This window comes from Sciurus carolinensis, chromosome 1, assembly GCF_902686445.1.
Source record: "Sciurus carolinensis chromosome 1, mSciCar1.2, whole genome shotgun sequence".
NCBI classification, from domain to species: domain Eukaryota; kingdom Metazoa; phylum Chordata; class Mammalia; order Rodentia; family Sciuridae; genus Sciurus; species Sciurus carolinensis.
In genome coordinates this window covers 107,282,932-107,300,049 of record NC_062213.1, presented here as the reverse complement: position 1 = coordinate 107,300,049, position 17,118 = coordinate 107,282,932, and the positions used below count along the sequence as shown (strand labels likewise).

The 17,118-nt window shown below is 34.1% G+C and overlaps 1 protein-coding gene across 2 annotated transcripts in view; it reads right to left on the bottom strand.

Annotated features, from left to right (window-relative positions):
- Positions 1–3,057: 3,057 nt before the first annotated feature.
- Positions 3,058–17,118, bottom strand: part of Trim33 (tripartite motif containing 33) — a 126,653-nt gene continuing 112,592 nt past the window's right edge. The window contains exons 15-20 of one of the 2 annotated variants that reach the window (XM_047547309.1): positions 16,163–16,512; positions 13,338–13,461; positions 11,789–11,863; positions 9,703–9,855; positions 8,245–8,295; positions 3,058–8,165 (exon numbers count right to left, since the gene is read on the bottom strand). In XM_047547309.1, the coding sequence (XP_047403265.1) occupies positions 7,953–8,165; positions 8,245–8,295; positions 9,703–9,855; positions 11,789–11,863; positions 13,338–13,461; positions 16,163–16,512 (966 nt within the window). In that variant the 3' untranslated portion in view covers positions 3,058–7,952. The remainder of the gene's footprint in view (positions 8,166–8,244; positions 8,296–9,702; positions 9,856–11,788; positions 11,864–13,337; positions 13,462–16,162; positions 16,513–17,118) is intronic. The other variant, XM_047547314.1, reaches the window with a different exon arrangement.

Sequence of the window (17,118 nt, the reverse complement as noted above, 5' to 3'; positions counted from 1 at the left end):
CAGTCTTCAGAGCAATTATCATTTTTTCTCTTTTTTTTTGCGGTACTGGGGATCGAACTCAGGGCCTTGTGCTTTCGAGGCAAGCACTCTACCAGCTGAGCTATCTCCCCAGCCCCCAGAGCAATTATCATTTTTTAATACTGCTACTTCTCTGTGATTTTTGTTCAATCCCACACTAAGCTTTTTTTTTTTTGCAGTGCTGGGGATTGAACCCAGGGCCTTGTGCTTGCAAGGCAAGCACTCTACCCACTGAGCTATATCCCCAGGCCACTTTTTATTTTTTTTAAAATTTCAAGCATACAAAGCAGTTGAGACAAAATCCATCTACTTTTCACTAAGACTGACGGTATATTATTCTGCTGCTGATGTATCTCATATGTATTTTACACACACACAATGCACTTTTACCGAACCATTGAAATGTAGCAAAGAGAATGACATTTCATCTCTAGTAATCTCAGCATGCATCTCCAAAAAAGGACATTTTTCTACACAAGCACAAAACCACTGTCATATCTAAGAAAATCAAACATTATTCCATATTATGTAAGTTCATATACCAATTTTTGAGATGTTCTTGAAGCATCTTCAGTGACTGAGTTTATGTAATTCAAAAATCAAATCCAAGTTCACTTACTATTCACTCAATTTCTTTTTTTTTTTTTTTGGGTGCTGGGGATCGAACTCAGGGCCTTGTGCTTACAAGGCAAGCACTCTACCAACTGAACTATCTCCCCAGCCCCTACACTCAATTTCTGTTATCTGGAACAGTCTCCTAACTTGTTTAAGACATTTACTTTTTTTTTTTTTTTTCTTTTTCTTTTTTTCTTTAAAGAATACAAAGCAGAGCTCTTATAAATGTCCTACATTCCACTTTTATTTATTCCATAAGACACATTCAGGGTCAATATTTTTGGCAATAATGCTACATAGATGGTGGGGTGGAGTTTTGCGTATCTTTATAATTAAAGATTTTTAAAAATAAAAATGAATCTTATCCAGTTTTCCAAGTATTTTATGTCATCATCAGGGAACAAAGTCTGTGTAATGTCAGAAACAAAGATCCCTATGTATCACCGCCTTTCCAGATCACTATTTACAAATGAAAAAACGATGGCACGTTTACTATTACCTGAGACCAAATGACATGAAAAGGAGGAAGCTTGAGACAAAGTTTCTTTTTCTATCAACTCATTTTTTAGTATTTTTATTTTTTAAAGCTCCAAAGTCTATTGTGGGTGTTTATTGGAATTCAGAAATTCGAGTCAATTAATGTAGAATCAATTGATTACATTAATTTTTAAGAGCTGAGGACAGATTTAAAGGATGTGAAGTCCAGTATGGAAGCCATTTCTCAACTCATCAGTAAAACAGAAGAAATTATTTTCCAACTGCCCCTTTTCATGGTTACAGAAGACATGAAAAAGGAAAACAAATGTTTGTGAAAAACTATGTGTCTCATATGCTATGACCTAAATTCATGAACTGGATATGATTATCCTCTTCACAAAACTGGATATGATTATCCACTTCACAAAAAGCCAACTGACATCATAAAGGCACTGGCAAAACTAGGGTTGAAATCTAAACCTGTTTGGTGGCTAAACCGCAGGGATTTTTAGCTATACAAAATTCACCTACATTAGGAATTTCTATTCAAATATTTTACTTGGTTATTCATGGAGATTTAAGTTCTGTATAACCTAAAGAAAAACTAAAGCCAGAATTCTTGGAAGAACCAGTGTATGCTCACTCAGTTGTTCCTTCCATGCCTCATTCATTTAACCAACAGACCCCTTGTTGCTACTCAATCTGAAGCAGCTCTTACCAAGGTCATCTATGGTTCTGACACAGCTGAACTCAATGGCCACTTTATCTTTTGCCAACACTTAATATCATTAATACACCACTCCTTCTTGAAACCCCTTTCTCTTATGTTCTATTATCACTTTCCTTTCTTCCCACCTAACACAGGTCTTTATGATGTTTTCGTTTTCTACTCCTTAACTACTGTCTCCTCTGCTCTTTTAATAATTCTCATTCTATAAATTTAATTCTCTTACATTGCTTAGTTACCAATTATTATGTTGTTAGCTCAACTTAAGACACTTGCCTATCATGAGCTAGGCATATTCACTAGTGAATAAAAATAGGCATGATTCCTGACAGATGGATCTTACAGGCTATCTCCAGTCTAGGGATCTCTAACGAGTGCCAGAACCATGGACACCTGCACCTTACTGCCCCTCAGTACCTCAAACTCAACATATCCTAAACTGAACTCAGCACCCACCTCCACTCATAAGTTATTCCTTTCTCCTCTTATTTCCTCTTTTAATAGATGCTAGCAACCTCTTGGCTTCAATTATTGGTCTATTTTTCTTTAAAATTCAACAGTTATCCTCCATTCCACTATCAGATTGTTGGTTTTAAGGTTCACATGGATTATTTATAGCCTACAATTTTGTCCTCAGCTCCGCACTTCTCCATAATTCATTCTTCACAGTTAAACTTGTTTCAAAAGTGCAAATCTGATTATGTCAACTGTTCATTCCTATCTGCTTAAAATTCTTCAAGGACTGCTTGTTGGTCTCAGTTTAAGGTCAAAACCCTTTCACATCTCTTGCAAACTACTTGAACAGGATCCTGCTCAGTTCTTCAGTTTATTTTACCACTCCAACTTATACAGTTACAGCTGAATTGAACTTTCCAGTTCTTGAAATACATACTCCCCCATCACCCCCTCTCACAGGCTTCTGTGTCTTTTTTTCACTCTCTCTTTGCCTGGTTCACTGACCTATATATATTACGAGTGAAAGAGATCATTTCCCTGACAACAAAGTTTGGGTTAGATCCTTCCCTGTGCATTTCAACTATATTCTGTATTGATCCCTATCACAACACTCAGTATTCTAAGAGTCTAGGTACTGTAAAGTCAGAGGTTATATTTTATCTTGTTCACGACAATTTCTCCGGAGCCTGAAATACATTTTTTAAAAGAATTAAAATTATGAAGTTCCAACTCACAGAAGAGGGAAGAAAAAGAAATTCATTTGAAAATGTTTTCAATTTTCTAATTTAATAGAAATAACCAAAACAATGTGGTTTTTCAAACAAGGCTTTAAACTAATCTAATACAACTTCTACAACACATTCCAGAGCATTGTAACAAGAATTATTTACAGGCAGCTAATGTATTAAATAACCATGAAAAGAAAAAACTTGCTCTTATTACACACCAGCAAAAAACACAGGAACGGAACAATTAGAAACTGCAACCTTGTTTAAAAAAATTAAATATGATCATTTAGAGAATACAATACCACAGAAACAGCACTTTTTCTTTAAGAATCATATTGAAGGGCAGTTAACTATGTGCAAAAATAATAGTAGTAGTAGTAATAATGAAGGGAGGAGACCAGTTGAAATACTGGAAGCAAGGAACTAGTAAGGCTGTGAATTTAACCCTTTTGTGTGTAGGTATGTCAACATAGAAAAATTACAGGCTTTCCAATTGCACAAATCTTTTTTTATAGGCTTATATACATGTTTTGCTGTTTTAAAACATAGTAAGTGCCTACATTTTTCAGACCAGGAGCAGACATGCATTTCATTCTTAAGAATGAAATTTAGGCCACAACTGAATGGGAATATTGCAATGGTGCTTGCAAAATCATTTTGGTTCCTTCCCACATGTCAATTTGGTGAATTTAATAGAGAATTTTCAATTTTTAAAGATCACTTGCTACAAAGGGCTAAACTTAATTTTATACATTCTGTAGTTTGATATGACAAATATGCCCAAATTAATTTTTAAGATAGTTTTGTTTCTAAGATACAATAAAAATATATAAAGGACCATGTAAGCAAACATAAGAAACCAAGATGGAAGAAATGCATTTTGACCAAGTAAAACATGCCTTTGGCCAAGTAAAAGAAGCCATTATATTCAAGAGTACATGTTGAAATCTGAAATGTCTATGTAAACTGTGGCATATAAATTTTTTTCCTTAAAAAAGTACCTTCAATTTTTTTTTACTCAAACACCTACTTTTAAAAAAATATGCAACTTTCCCCAATTTTTAAAATAAAATGCCACAATATATTGTTATTACCTCCAGCATACATTTAAATTTCTTAATTTTTTTTAAAAGATAGATTGGGTGATATGCATACAAACTTTCCTATAAAATCACCATCCAGGAGAGAATTATGACATGCTATTAGGCAACAGACTTAAAGCAGTGTTATTGCTTTATCAAGGAGGAGATAACTGGGAGGGGAAAAAAATTAACATCCACATCTGATACATGATCCAACTATAATACACCTTGAAAATCTTGAATCACCTTCAGCAGATAATAAATATAGGTGACATAAATTAAGAATTCATGATACAAATTAAAAATGATTGTTTTAATTAAGGGATTTGGGATGGGCAGATTTTTATATAACAACTCAATGATCCAGTGTTGAGCAGACAAATGAGCAATGCTAGTTCTGACAAGAAATGAGATCCTTCTCTTATGTGGGTAGGGGTGGGTAGTACTGGAGACTGAACCCAGGAACACTTCTATCACTGAGCTACATTCCCAGTCCAAAAAATGAGATTTTTTTTGTATTATATGTAAATGAGGGTGGGTACAGGATGTAAAGGCTAAGGGAGAAGGGAGTAACAGCATCTAGTCCCATTTTCGATAGTAAGAGACAATCCAAGGGCATAGTCGGAAGACTTGAATCTACTGGCTTATCCACACTAATCACTAATAATTAAATGGCAGGATACCTGCTGAGGTAATTGATAAATCTATAATTTGCACACTTTAAAGCATTACTTCTTTGGATTAACTAAAAATCTCAAAATCTTTTATAAGAAAACAATTGAGAATTAACTAACTTTTAAAATTATCTAAAAATCCCTTATGTAAGAAATAGAAGTCAGAAAGAACCAACTTGTTGATTCCCAGAAGAATAACTTCAATAGCAGATCTAATACCTTATCATTTCAGTAATGGTTTGATGTTTGTACATATAGCATAATCTATGATCTAATCATATTTGGAACTTTCACACACCGCCCCTTATAAAGCAGTTTCTTAGCTCAGTGAATCAGCTGAGCCAAGTGCTAAAAAACACAAATTTGGGTCAGCAGAACAGATTGAGGAACACTGTTCTCATTTCTCTGATGGGAGAAATAAACTGAACTGTGGCCAAAACTTTGAAAGCTTTTAAGGAAACATTATTATGTGAACTTTTCTTCAAATCTAAAGTACTACCTCTTAACAAATAATACAAATATGAGAGAGTATAACAATAACTGCCTTCAGGAATTCAATGTATTTTTTAAAAAACATAAATTAATAGGAAAAACATATAACTAAGTTACTTTGTAACCACAGTTATGTTAGAACTGGACAAATGAGGTTAGAAACACAATGATCGGTGTGCAAGAAAAAAGTTTTAATATCATTTAAACTGAGTATCTTCATTTAAAAGTGGCTTACTGACAGATACTAATTTAATAGTACTCCTCAGCAGTAAATATTATCTTTGCTAACAGAAATGGAACTTATTAATATAGCCTACTAAAAGTCTATGTTATTTTATATGGCTTTTTAATGGACTGATTTAACCAATCTTAAAAGAAACAAAAGGGAAATAAAAAAATCTACTTAACGTGAGAAGATTTTTATGGGAACATATTATCTTTTAGGGTTCCAAATACTGAGAAGTATTTAATTAAAATTTGTTTTCCCCTGTATCTGACAGAACCTATTTATGATTTATTAGCTAAGAATATTAAAAAGTATATGAAGAGCAATTACAAAATATTAGAACTCAAAAAGGCTTGATAAAATGAAGTTATACTTTTCAAAATTGTGCCCTTAGATATATGTCTACTTATTGAAATCATGGATGTTGTGGAAAAAGGGAAGTAGGCATAGGGAAAAGCATTTTTAAATGATTTTTCCCCTTACAAAAAAATAAAATAAAATTTAAAAAATTAAAAAATTTCTAAAAAATCCTCTTCTTAGGAATTTGAAATCTGAGTAAAATGATAAAAGTTTGGTCTATTTTTAAAAAGCTTAATTTATAATAAAAGGAAAAGAGAAGCCAAAAAGAAGTTAGAGGATAAAAGTAAATAAGCAATAGAATCGGTACTGTTTAAATACACCATCAGAAGGCCTGAAACACATTCCTGTTTACCCCCACCTCTTGTTAAAAAAGAAAAACCCAAAGAAATCTTTAAAATAATTTCTTTAGAGCACTTTATTTGATTCAATATGCACTAAAAAATATTTGCTTCTTAGACAATTATGTCAAATAATCTGAGTAGTCTATGGTCTGAATTGCTTAAGCTGAATTTTTAAAAAGGTGAATGATTTGCCACAAATCTGCTGACGTCTGAAAAATATCTAATGGCAAATTCTTCTGTTTTGGTCACTTTATATTCTAATATGTCCACACAAAAGTAGGACTAAAATTTTTAATCCAACAAAAGAGAAGCCTGTACACAAACTAGAACACACATCTTGAATCTGAGCATCAAGATGAAGAGAAGAAAAATGAACCAGAGTCAAGTTGGTTTATCTGCCTCGGGTACTATAATCAGGGTAGCAAAGGTGGGTTTACTCCAGTAACCATTCAAGTGGGGATTGGCTCATTTTCAGGATTTACTTACAGGTCTCTTCTAAGTCCTTTAAGCCCCCAGTCCATGCAAATGTCCCACTTGGTGGACGGATGAGTAATCTAACCCCACCGGGTTTATTTCAATATTTTGATATTTCAATAATAAGCTGCTTCTGAAGATTTTGAGAAGTCTGTTCTCTATTAAAATAAGATAGAACCTCAAAATATGAATGTGAACATTAGAAATAGACAGTATATATTACAAATCCATTCTTGATAGGAACATTAGTAAGAATACACATTAGCTTAAAAAACAGGCTCAGCAAATGTTGCTGATCTGCCAGAAGTTTTAGTTTACTATTTACAAATAAGACAAAGTGAAATACAGAAAATTATACACATTTGGTAGTTGACAGATTACTGTTTGCCAATAGTGGTCTATCAGAAAACTGATACGAAGGAAGACTGGATAAGAGCCAGCTGTCACCTTCTCAATCAAATTTGCATGTACAGAAAACTAGATTAATTTTGAAACAAACATTCTGCCTTTCATGGGAATAACTGCATGATCAGATGATGTGACTGGGAAGTACAACTGTGTGGAAGTGTTTTCTGGAAATGACTACTGTTTTATATGATCCACTACTGAAAAGTTACCATATTTATTTCAATAGACCATTGAAGTTGATTAAATGATGATCAATGGTCCTAAGTATGAGTAGAAAATAAAACTGCTGTTGAGTTCTTTAAATCAATTCAAAAAACTAAGACCCAACAGCATCAAAATGAGGAAAAAATATAATGGCATGATTCAATGCATAACTGCACTGACATTAAAGTGGAATCTGAGTTACACTGATTTTTCACTAGAAAACAACAAAGTATGTTAATGTGTGTGTAGGGGGAGGCTTAAAAGTTGTCTTAATAATTGCACTCTAATTCAAAGAGACAATATATCAAACAACATGAGCCTTACATGTTTACTTGTATACCCAGTAACCTGTACCAATCAATACCACATGATCATAAACATTTGCCATTTCTAATAATCAGAGAATCATCCTCGTTAGTAACAAATCCTCAAATCATTTTACTTTTACTTTTTGTTTTTACTTTAAAGTTGCAAATAGAGTTCTCTCCCCCTTTCTTGACAAGAATGTTTTCTGTCCATTATTTCAATCTAATACTGTATAAAAGCGATCAGCTTCTTCAAGGAGGTGCCCACCGTAGGCAGAATATTCCAGCAACACTTAAATAAAAGGCTTTTTTTTCCTTTCCTTTCTTTCTCTTTTTTTAAACAACTGATTTAAGTCCATGTCATTTTATTTTATATGTACTGGTCTCTCATCTGACTTTAGGCGTTTTCTGCGGGGCTGTATAAAGTCTTCATCAGAGTCCTCAGTTACCTCACCATCATCCTCTTCCTGCTCAAATTCTGGCAAAGGTGCGAAGGTCCTGTCTGAGTAGATCTCTGTGAGTTTATCTTCAAAGAACAATGCAACTGCTTTCCCTGCCTGAGCTACTTCTGAATCAGCCTGCAAGCAAAAGATAGGAATATTCACCTATTGGTAATGCATATTCCTTCACCAAGTTTGCATGGTCTGAAAAGCTTACCTTCAAATTAATCTCTTGTGTGTCTGCATAAACTTGAACAACTTTCATCATCTAAAAAGGACACCAGAGTCAAAAAAAAAAAAGGGAAATTATAATCCTTTCTAGAGTTATGAGACTGCACAGGATTGGTGACGAAAGTCAGCCATACTAGGGAGAACAAATTGCTATAACCAGATTAAGTGCCTTCTAAAATTCTATAGAACAAGGAACCACCTTCTTTACAAATTTCTGTTACTAAAGCTACTGTGAAACCTCAATAATTGCCTCCTTCTAAATTAGTGAGGTTAATCTTAGCAGGAATTGGTCAGAACATAACAATCTATTCAAGAGAAAAATATCTGTGAAACAAATAATAAAAGAAATGCTGTTTTAAAAAAACTGCCAAATTTTGAATAACCAGACTTCTATCTTTAAGGAAATAATCACAAATTATGAAAGTAGGTAAGATGGATCTTGTCAACTATAGTTCATAAAAGCACATATATTTGAAAACCATAAAACTGATTAAAAGTAAGACAAAGAACTTGGGACTGTATTTCAAAATTTAAATTTGAGAGATTGTACTAATTTACACTGTGGCATATTGTTATAAAGGTAACTAGACTTTTAAACTTATAAGAATTTTGTTATGTTTTTAATATTAAAATGCCATCTGGATGCTTCCAGAGACAACTATCAATAGACTTTGACTCAATGTGATTTATTTTAGTAAGTCATACGGCACCCAAATTTCATCAGCAATAAAAAGATTAATCTTTATAAAGATTTTATGGATTCTCATCCAATTCCATTTTCTTCTGAAATGAAAACTTCCACAACAGGCTTGGCATTTTCCAAAGATAAACACAAAATGTTAAGTAACATACTTCTTCTTGAGGTATATATAACTCACTCTTATCCTTATAAACAAACAAAAATCCCCCAAAGTTAATAAAAGTAACATCGCTAAAATCGGATAACTCATCATTATACATTACAAGCTATTATTCAAGATGAGTCAACAAAGATGTGTTCATGCTTTTAAGGTTCTACATTTATGTGGTTAATAATAAAATCCAACATGGGTATATATGCTTTTTCTAAAAGTATCCAAAATGTAGGTTATTTATAATCATATTCCACAAAATCTACTTTAAACTGCAAGACTACTTTCCATACTTAATCCAACCTTCAACTCATTTAGGAAGGAATATTTGATAATATTCTTAATATATTTAATTATATACTCCAAATTATACATAGCAAACTTTCTTCTTTGGAGCTGTAAATAAAATCGATTTTTACTTTTGACAGGACTGAAGCAGAGAAAATGTTTGAATCAAATTAGAAAACTCCTTTAGCAGGTAAAACAAAATCCAAAAAACAAATAAGCAAACAAAAACTAAAACTAAACTAAACTAAAATAAAATAAAATAAAAATAATAATAACAATAATCTATAGGTTGGAAGCTAACATACTTCATTAAACCTTTCACAGTTCTTGAAGATCAAACGGACATCAGCCACAAAGTCATCTGGGATTTGGTAATGTTGGGAATGTTTTTTCTGAAGCTTCTTTTTCACGGTGGATAAATCCATTGGTTTCTTTATAATTTTATAGTAGTTTGGTATCTAAAATAAATAAATAAGGGCAGATAAGAATTTTCTAAAATGCCAAACTGTTTAATTTAAAAATGCATAGCATATTAATCACATTTAGGAAATAGTGAATATACTTTAAATCTTCTGCCCCATTTTTATTATATATATAATAAAAACCAAATCTTACTGCAAAATATGTACCAATCTCCATGGTTACAGAATTCAACAAAGATAAATCTTTAATAAGTAGATTTAATTTCTTTTTTATTTTTATTTTTTGGGGGGAGGGTACTAGGAATTGAACTCAGGGGCACTCAACCACTGAGCCATATCCCCAGCCTTATTTTGTATTTTATTTAGAGACAGGGTCTCACTGAGTTGTTCAGTGCCTCGCTTTTGCTAAGGCTGGCTATGAACTCACAATTCTCCTGTCTCAGTCTCCCAAGCTAATAAGTAGATTTAGAAAGAAAGCAATCAGCAAGGGCGGCCTATACCAGTAGACATAAGGCCGTATTTGGCTCATTCATATTTTAAGACTCGTAAAGAAATTGTTTTTTCTAAAGGTGAAAAGTTACAAAATAATTATGATTAGAATATGATGTCTTATAGAAGACATCCTAGAAATTATCACTTTTAAGTTTCAGCTTAGCAACACAGGAAGAAAGATTGGAATAACATTTAAAAATGTATTAATCATTTAGTGTTCTGACTGTTCATGGTCAAATATTTCTACCCTTGGAAAACAAGTAAACAGAGCAACTACTTAAATACTCTAAAAAGATTAAATTTAAAAGTCATTTAACTGTGAAATCCCTAAACTGAAAAGAAATACCTTCTAGAAGCAGATGACTACTACTTGTACAAAACAGACCATCTTTATGTGCCAGACTTTGTATGTTTCAAAATTAATTTGTCTACCCAATAAACTATCACTTAATATTCTATAACAGGCCTGGTATGCAATAATCTCATTCAATAACAGGGCTAGCAATAAAATGTATGCAACACATTCTTATCCCACTTATTAGGCACTGAGAACCACTGGTCTTTCTTCTTAAAATAGTCACCTGTAGGATAAACAAAAAGCACTGACTTGCAAAATTTCTCCAGTGTGTTTTTTTTTTTTTTAAATCTTGACTGTGTAAGAGGCTCAGATGGCAGAGCCAGTGTGAAAGACTGAACTGTATACTTTTATTCAATTAATACTTACACAGTTTTCTCCCACCCAAAGTATAGAACAGAACTGGAATCTTAGATAAAATGTAGTCTAATAATTCCACTTTAGAGTTAAAAGAGGAAAGATAAAAGTATACTTTCACCTAGTTAGATTTACAGAGTTGTTTGTTGGTAAATCCATGAGAACAAGTTTTTTGAACTCCTAGTTTAATATTCTGTACATTATTTCCTTTATAGAAATAATCAATGTAAAAGAGAACAAAGAAATTAAATTCATTAAGTTGTGGTTAGAGCAACAAAATCATTTAAGACAAACTGTAATCTTAACAAACAAATCTCAGATTCATTTAGCTCTAATAAAATTTCTGATTAAATAATAAGTACCCACTATGTTATCGGGTACTATGCTAAACACTTTATATTGATTATAGTCCTCAGAATAACTCAGTGAGGTAAGTAATAGTATCAGAATCATTACACACTGTATATATGTATCAAATTGCCATGCTTATACCCAATAAATTTTACGAGAGAGAGAGAGAGAAAGAGAGACAGACACAGAGAGAGAGAGAAAGGAGAGAAGGAAGGAAAGGGAGGGACAGAAGGAAAGACATTTAAAAAAATGAGATCTGATTAAAAAAAAAAAAAAAGAAAAGAAATAGTATCAGAAAACATTGTGTCTTGGAGAGCTGAGGAGCTCATTCAAGAAGACTGAATTTTGACACAGGCCCAGACTAAGGTGAGACTTCTTCACTAGGGAGATAGTATTTACAGTATACCAACTCACCGAAGCAGGAACAGGCTCCTGGAATTCGATACTTAATTCATGGCAATAGAGGTAAAGCAGAAGACGTTCACATTTCTGGCCCCCAAAAGAAAAAGAAGACACATGAAGTATTTCTTTCACTTAATAAGATATATATACAGTTGTAGATGGACACAACAGCTTTATTTTATTTTTATGTGGTGCTGAGGATCATACCCAGGGCCTCACACATGCTAGGTGAGCACTCTACCATTGAGCCCACAAACCCAGTCCACATAATCTTTTTTATATAGTCAATACCTTGAAATGCATTTTACATTTGTAGTTTTCTATTTACTTCAACTTCTTTTTTTAAATTTTTAAATTTTTTTATTTTTTTCAACTTCTTCAATGTAAATTTATGCATCTTAAACATATACTTCCTCCTCAGTGGAGGATTTTGCAAGTATATATATCAGAGTAGAATCAAACTTAACTCTAATGAGCACAGAATGATGTGACAGATATTTTGACTTTGGAAATAAGACTACAGATCAGATCAGCAGAATTCTGAAGTAAGGAGAGGGCTTCAGATTTTATTTTTAAAATTATGGGAAACAGGATTTTAAGCAAGGAAAGGAAGTGACAGACTTGTTTACCTTTTTTTTCTTTTAAAGAATACTACAGAATAGAAAAATGGACTAAGGGGCAAGAGAAGCACAGGGAGATAATTTACAAAGTTATAATAAAAGCCTAGATAAGAAATTACAATGGGCTGGATACAGTAGTACACACTTATAATCCCAGTGTCTCAGGGGACTAAGGCAGGAGGATCATAATTTAGCAAGATTCTGTCTCAAAATAAAATAAAAACAAAAACAGCTGGGAATGTAGCTCAGTGGTAAAGTGCCCCTGGGATTGATCCCCTGTACCAAAAAGTGAGACTGAGAGAGAGATCATGGTAGATGTCTATGGTGGCAGTAGTGGGGGAAATAAGAAAAGTCAGGTTTAATTTTTTTCTTCTCATTTCTAATAGGATTCTAGCCTGATCAAGAAGTGAATGGTGGTGCCATTTAATAATGGAAGATAAAGTACAATTTTTAATGTTATTTGCTTTTGTTTTTTGAGATAGATATCAGATATCAAGATTTTGGCTTGGGGGCTGGGGACATAGCTCAGTTGGTAGAGTGCTTGCCTTGCATGCACAAGGCCCTGGGTTCGATCCCCAGCACCAAAAAAAAAAAAAAAAAAAAAAAAAAAAAAGATTTTGGCTTGGGGCTGGGGGTGTGGCTCAGTGGTGGAACACTTGCCTAGCATGCATGAGGACCTGGGTTTGATACCAAGCACCACAAAGTGGGGAGGGTTTCATTGGAATACGTTAAATTTAAAGAAACTGGATATGAGTCTGAAGCACAAGACTAGTAACGAAGATTTCAGAAGTCATTGATAAATGATACAATCAGATGATATGAGATTATAAAGTAATAAAGGTTATCAGATTATCTGTATATTACATAGGAAAGAAAAAGTAGGATGTATCAACAAGTAACTACAGAACTCCCAGTAACAAATCAACTTACTTGACACTTACCCTTTGGTCCACGGGGCTTAACCCCTGTGCTGTTTTCCCCTTCTTACTGTGTTGCAAATTATCACAATCATATTCAACTTCTGGCTTCCCAATATCTCTGCAAAATGTGCAAATCCAGTCCCCACTAAATAGGGAAACAGGCAATCAGTCCATGTAATTATAACAAAACCGGCCCTACAGAAGGTAGTTATCTGGATGCAGATTTCTAGTTTGTTTTCTTTAGTCTCCAATTCTGATATGAATCCCCTAAACTTTTGCAAGTCGTCCTTCAAGTCATTACCTTTGGAAAAACTATAAAATGACAACTCTGCATTAAACAGGGATCTATGCATTCATAGCACAAAGATGATAAGTACTTGCTGTATAAGACCAAAGACCAATTCTCTCAGGTCCCCACATTACCAGCACATGGACCTAGTTCCCGAATAAGAAAAAAAGAGTAAAGGATAGGGAGTTCCTCAGGTATCTTGTACTGTTTTGGCAAGTACTAAACATGCTAACAATAAATCAAGTCTTTTTTCATGGCCAGTCAAAAGACAGAAAATACAAACACATATCTGCAAGCATAAGCATGTAGACATATACCCTGTCATCCCTCCTGCTTTTTTTTTTGGGGGGGGGGGGGGGTTACTGGTGATTGAACACAGGGTCACTTAACCACTGAGTCACATCCAGTCTTTTTCTCTATTTTATTTAGAGACAGGGTCTCACTGTTAGGGTCCTTGCTAAGTTGCTGAGGCTGGCTTTGGGCTTGTGAACCTCCTGCCTCAGCCTCCTGAGCCCCTGGGACAACAGGTGTGTGCCACTATGCCCAGCTTATCCAGTATCTTTTAACTCTGATTAAATCTTTACTTTGTTTTTATCAGGAATTCTATCAAGCTATAAATTCCAAAATGATTTATTCATATTTCTATTTTCTCCCTATATATATATTCAGAGACAGATACATACTGAGATACATACATCTAGAATCTATCTGTTTAGTACTGGGGACTAAACCAAGGGACTTTTATCACTGAGTTACATACCTAGCCCTTTTTATTTAAGGTAGGGTCTCACTAAGTAGATGAGGCTAACCTTAAATTTATCATCCTCCTATCTCAGTCTCCCAAGTTGCTGAGATTAAAGGCAAGTACCACTGCTCCTGGATTAACTTTTATTTAAAAAGAAACTGAAGAGGGCGGGTTGGAAATACATTAAAATTCAGTGGGGTAAAGTGTTTGCCTAGCATATATGAGGTTCTGGGTTCAATCCCTGGCACAGGAAAGGGAGGGGAGAGAATGAGAGAAACAAGTGTGATTCTGCTGTTTTATGGTATTCCATATCAATCAGACAAGAGACTGCATAAATATAAAATGGTAACTGAAGGGAAAAATTAGATCTCTTTTAAAACAAATCCTACTGTCTGTAGATGCATAGGGAACTGTTCAAGTTCACTATAGAAAAACAACTAGATGGCAGGTTTTGTAACCTACCCTAGCACATTTGCTTCACTTTTTCAACTGGTATCATCACCTAGGATGCATTAATGCTTAAAATCATATTTGGCAGTTACCAGGCGAAACAGTCTGAGGATAATGCTCATATTTTCCCCTAATCTATTTATTTTTATTCCACATTCTTCTAATCTATATAAGGAATTTGATAACTGTCCATTTGAACTTAATGCATGAAAGACATTCCTACAAGCTAATTAAAATAGGTCTGAGAGGGCTGGGGAGATAGCTCAGTGGGTAGAGTGCTTGCCTTGCAAGCACAAGGCCCTGGGTTCGATCCCCAGCACCGCAAAAGAAAAAAAAAAAAAGGTCTGAGAAATCTGCATAGAGTACTTCAGGAGGCACAATTAATTAATCACTTCCAGTAATCAGGAAATTTCTCTTCAGAAAATCCAAGATATTGAAGATGTTTTGCCAAAGGACTTGTTTCTTTAAAATGGGTATTGAAAGCTGTCAAATTTTAAAAAAATTAAGTTTTGGGCATGATCCAATAGAGCTGTCTCTAAATTTTATTTATGAAATTGCATTCATAATAAAATCATTCTTACAGACCCACTACATCTCTAAGACTGGGGGTATAGTTCAGTGTTAAAAGTGCTTGCCTAGCATGTACAAGACCCTGGGTTAGACAGATCCCCAGTAATGCAAACAATAAAAAAAATTAAAAATTAAATTTAATTTGTCCCCTTTTTTGGGGGCCCCAGAGGGCTGGGGAATCAAACCCAGGACTTAAGCATAGTAGGTAAGTGCTTTACCACTGAGCTACACAGCCCCAGACCCCAAAATTAAACTTCCAAGTCACTTCAAGAGCAAACAGACTTTCTCTAGCACACTGATCCCCTTGCTCCTTTCAATCTTAAAGAGTTTTATCTAATTTGCTTACAATGAATATAAATTGAAGGTCAGGAGATGAAGTCTACTCTTTAATGCTCCACTTAAATTTTGGACATTTTTACCCTTGCGCTGACAATTTCTCTCAAAGTTAATACTAAAGGATTAATAGGTTCTCTGTTTTACAGAAATGGTATGTTTGGGTTAAGAAGGCTATTTGTAGGTGTGGTGACACAAGCCAGTAATTCCAGCTACTCAGGAGGCTGAGGAAGAATTTCAAGTTCACGGATGGCCTTGGCAATTTAGAGAGACAGTGTCAAAATAAAAAGTAAAAAGGGCTGAAGATGTAGCTCAGTGATAGTGAGCTCCTAGGTTCAATCCCTAATATGGCAAAAACAAACAAACAAACAAACAAGGGCCATTTGCCCTGAACTTTTTGCTATATTTTTAACTTATGAAAATGACAACATAAACAAAAATGATTTACTTCACCAGTACCTTGGAAAGCTAAGAAGTGTTGGAACATGACAAGTTAGATGAAAGACCTTTGGACATTTTTCACAGCACAAGAGATCCCCTCCATTTTGGCAGACAGCACACCAGTCTTCATTTGGGTCATCATCTTTGCTGTTGCCATCTCCTCCCATCCTTGCTGACCTGTGAATGAGGCTTCGAATTGGAGATTTTCCATTAACTAGACTGCTGAGCCCTGACTGTTTGCAGCTTTCATTCATATCTGTAGGTTCAGTTTTCACATGGTTTTCCAGGCTCGCTAATGCATCCAACTCACTCTCTAGATGTAGGTTGGTTGAAAGAGGTGGTGTCAAGCTGCTCTCAGGACTGCTCAACTAAAAGAAAACAAAGATAAATTCTTGAAAAATATCATTTAATCCTTATTGTTTGCAGTGTGTATGGTATTTAAAAGTTATGTCAGATATATAGATATACTGACATAACAAAATTATTTTATAAATCATATTAGTGACTTCGATTAATAGAATCAAAATAACCCTAAAATTATTTAGGCATGCCAATATGTGATTCTGGGATGTCTGTTCCTCTATTATTGGTTCACAAAGATAACAAGGAAATTAACTAAACCATCAAGTACACTGATTGGGAGGTATGCCCAGAGTTTTCTGTCAACCAGAATCTATTACATAGCACTTTTTAAGCATTCTATCCTATCCTTCTGCCATGTATTATTCTACTAATATAGCAAGATTGTGACCCTGTAAAATCTTTCACCAATTTTTTGTGCCCATTTTAATGGGGTACTTTCTAAATTGAGTTTTGGAGGAAGAGGTGACACTGCTTAAAACCCAAGGTTAAATCTGCTGCTCTCAATCTGTGTATACTATGTTGAGTATACTAATACCCTGAGATAAAAATTTCTATGTTCCATGAAGAGAGAGTCTACAGAATGGAAGAAAATCTTTGCCACCTGCCATCTC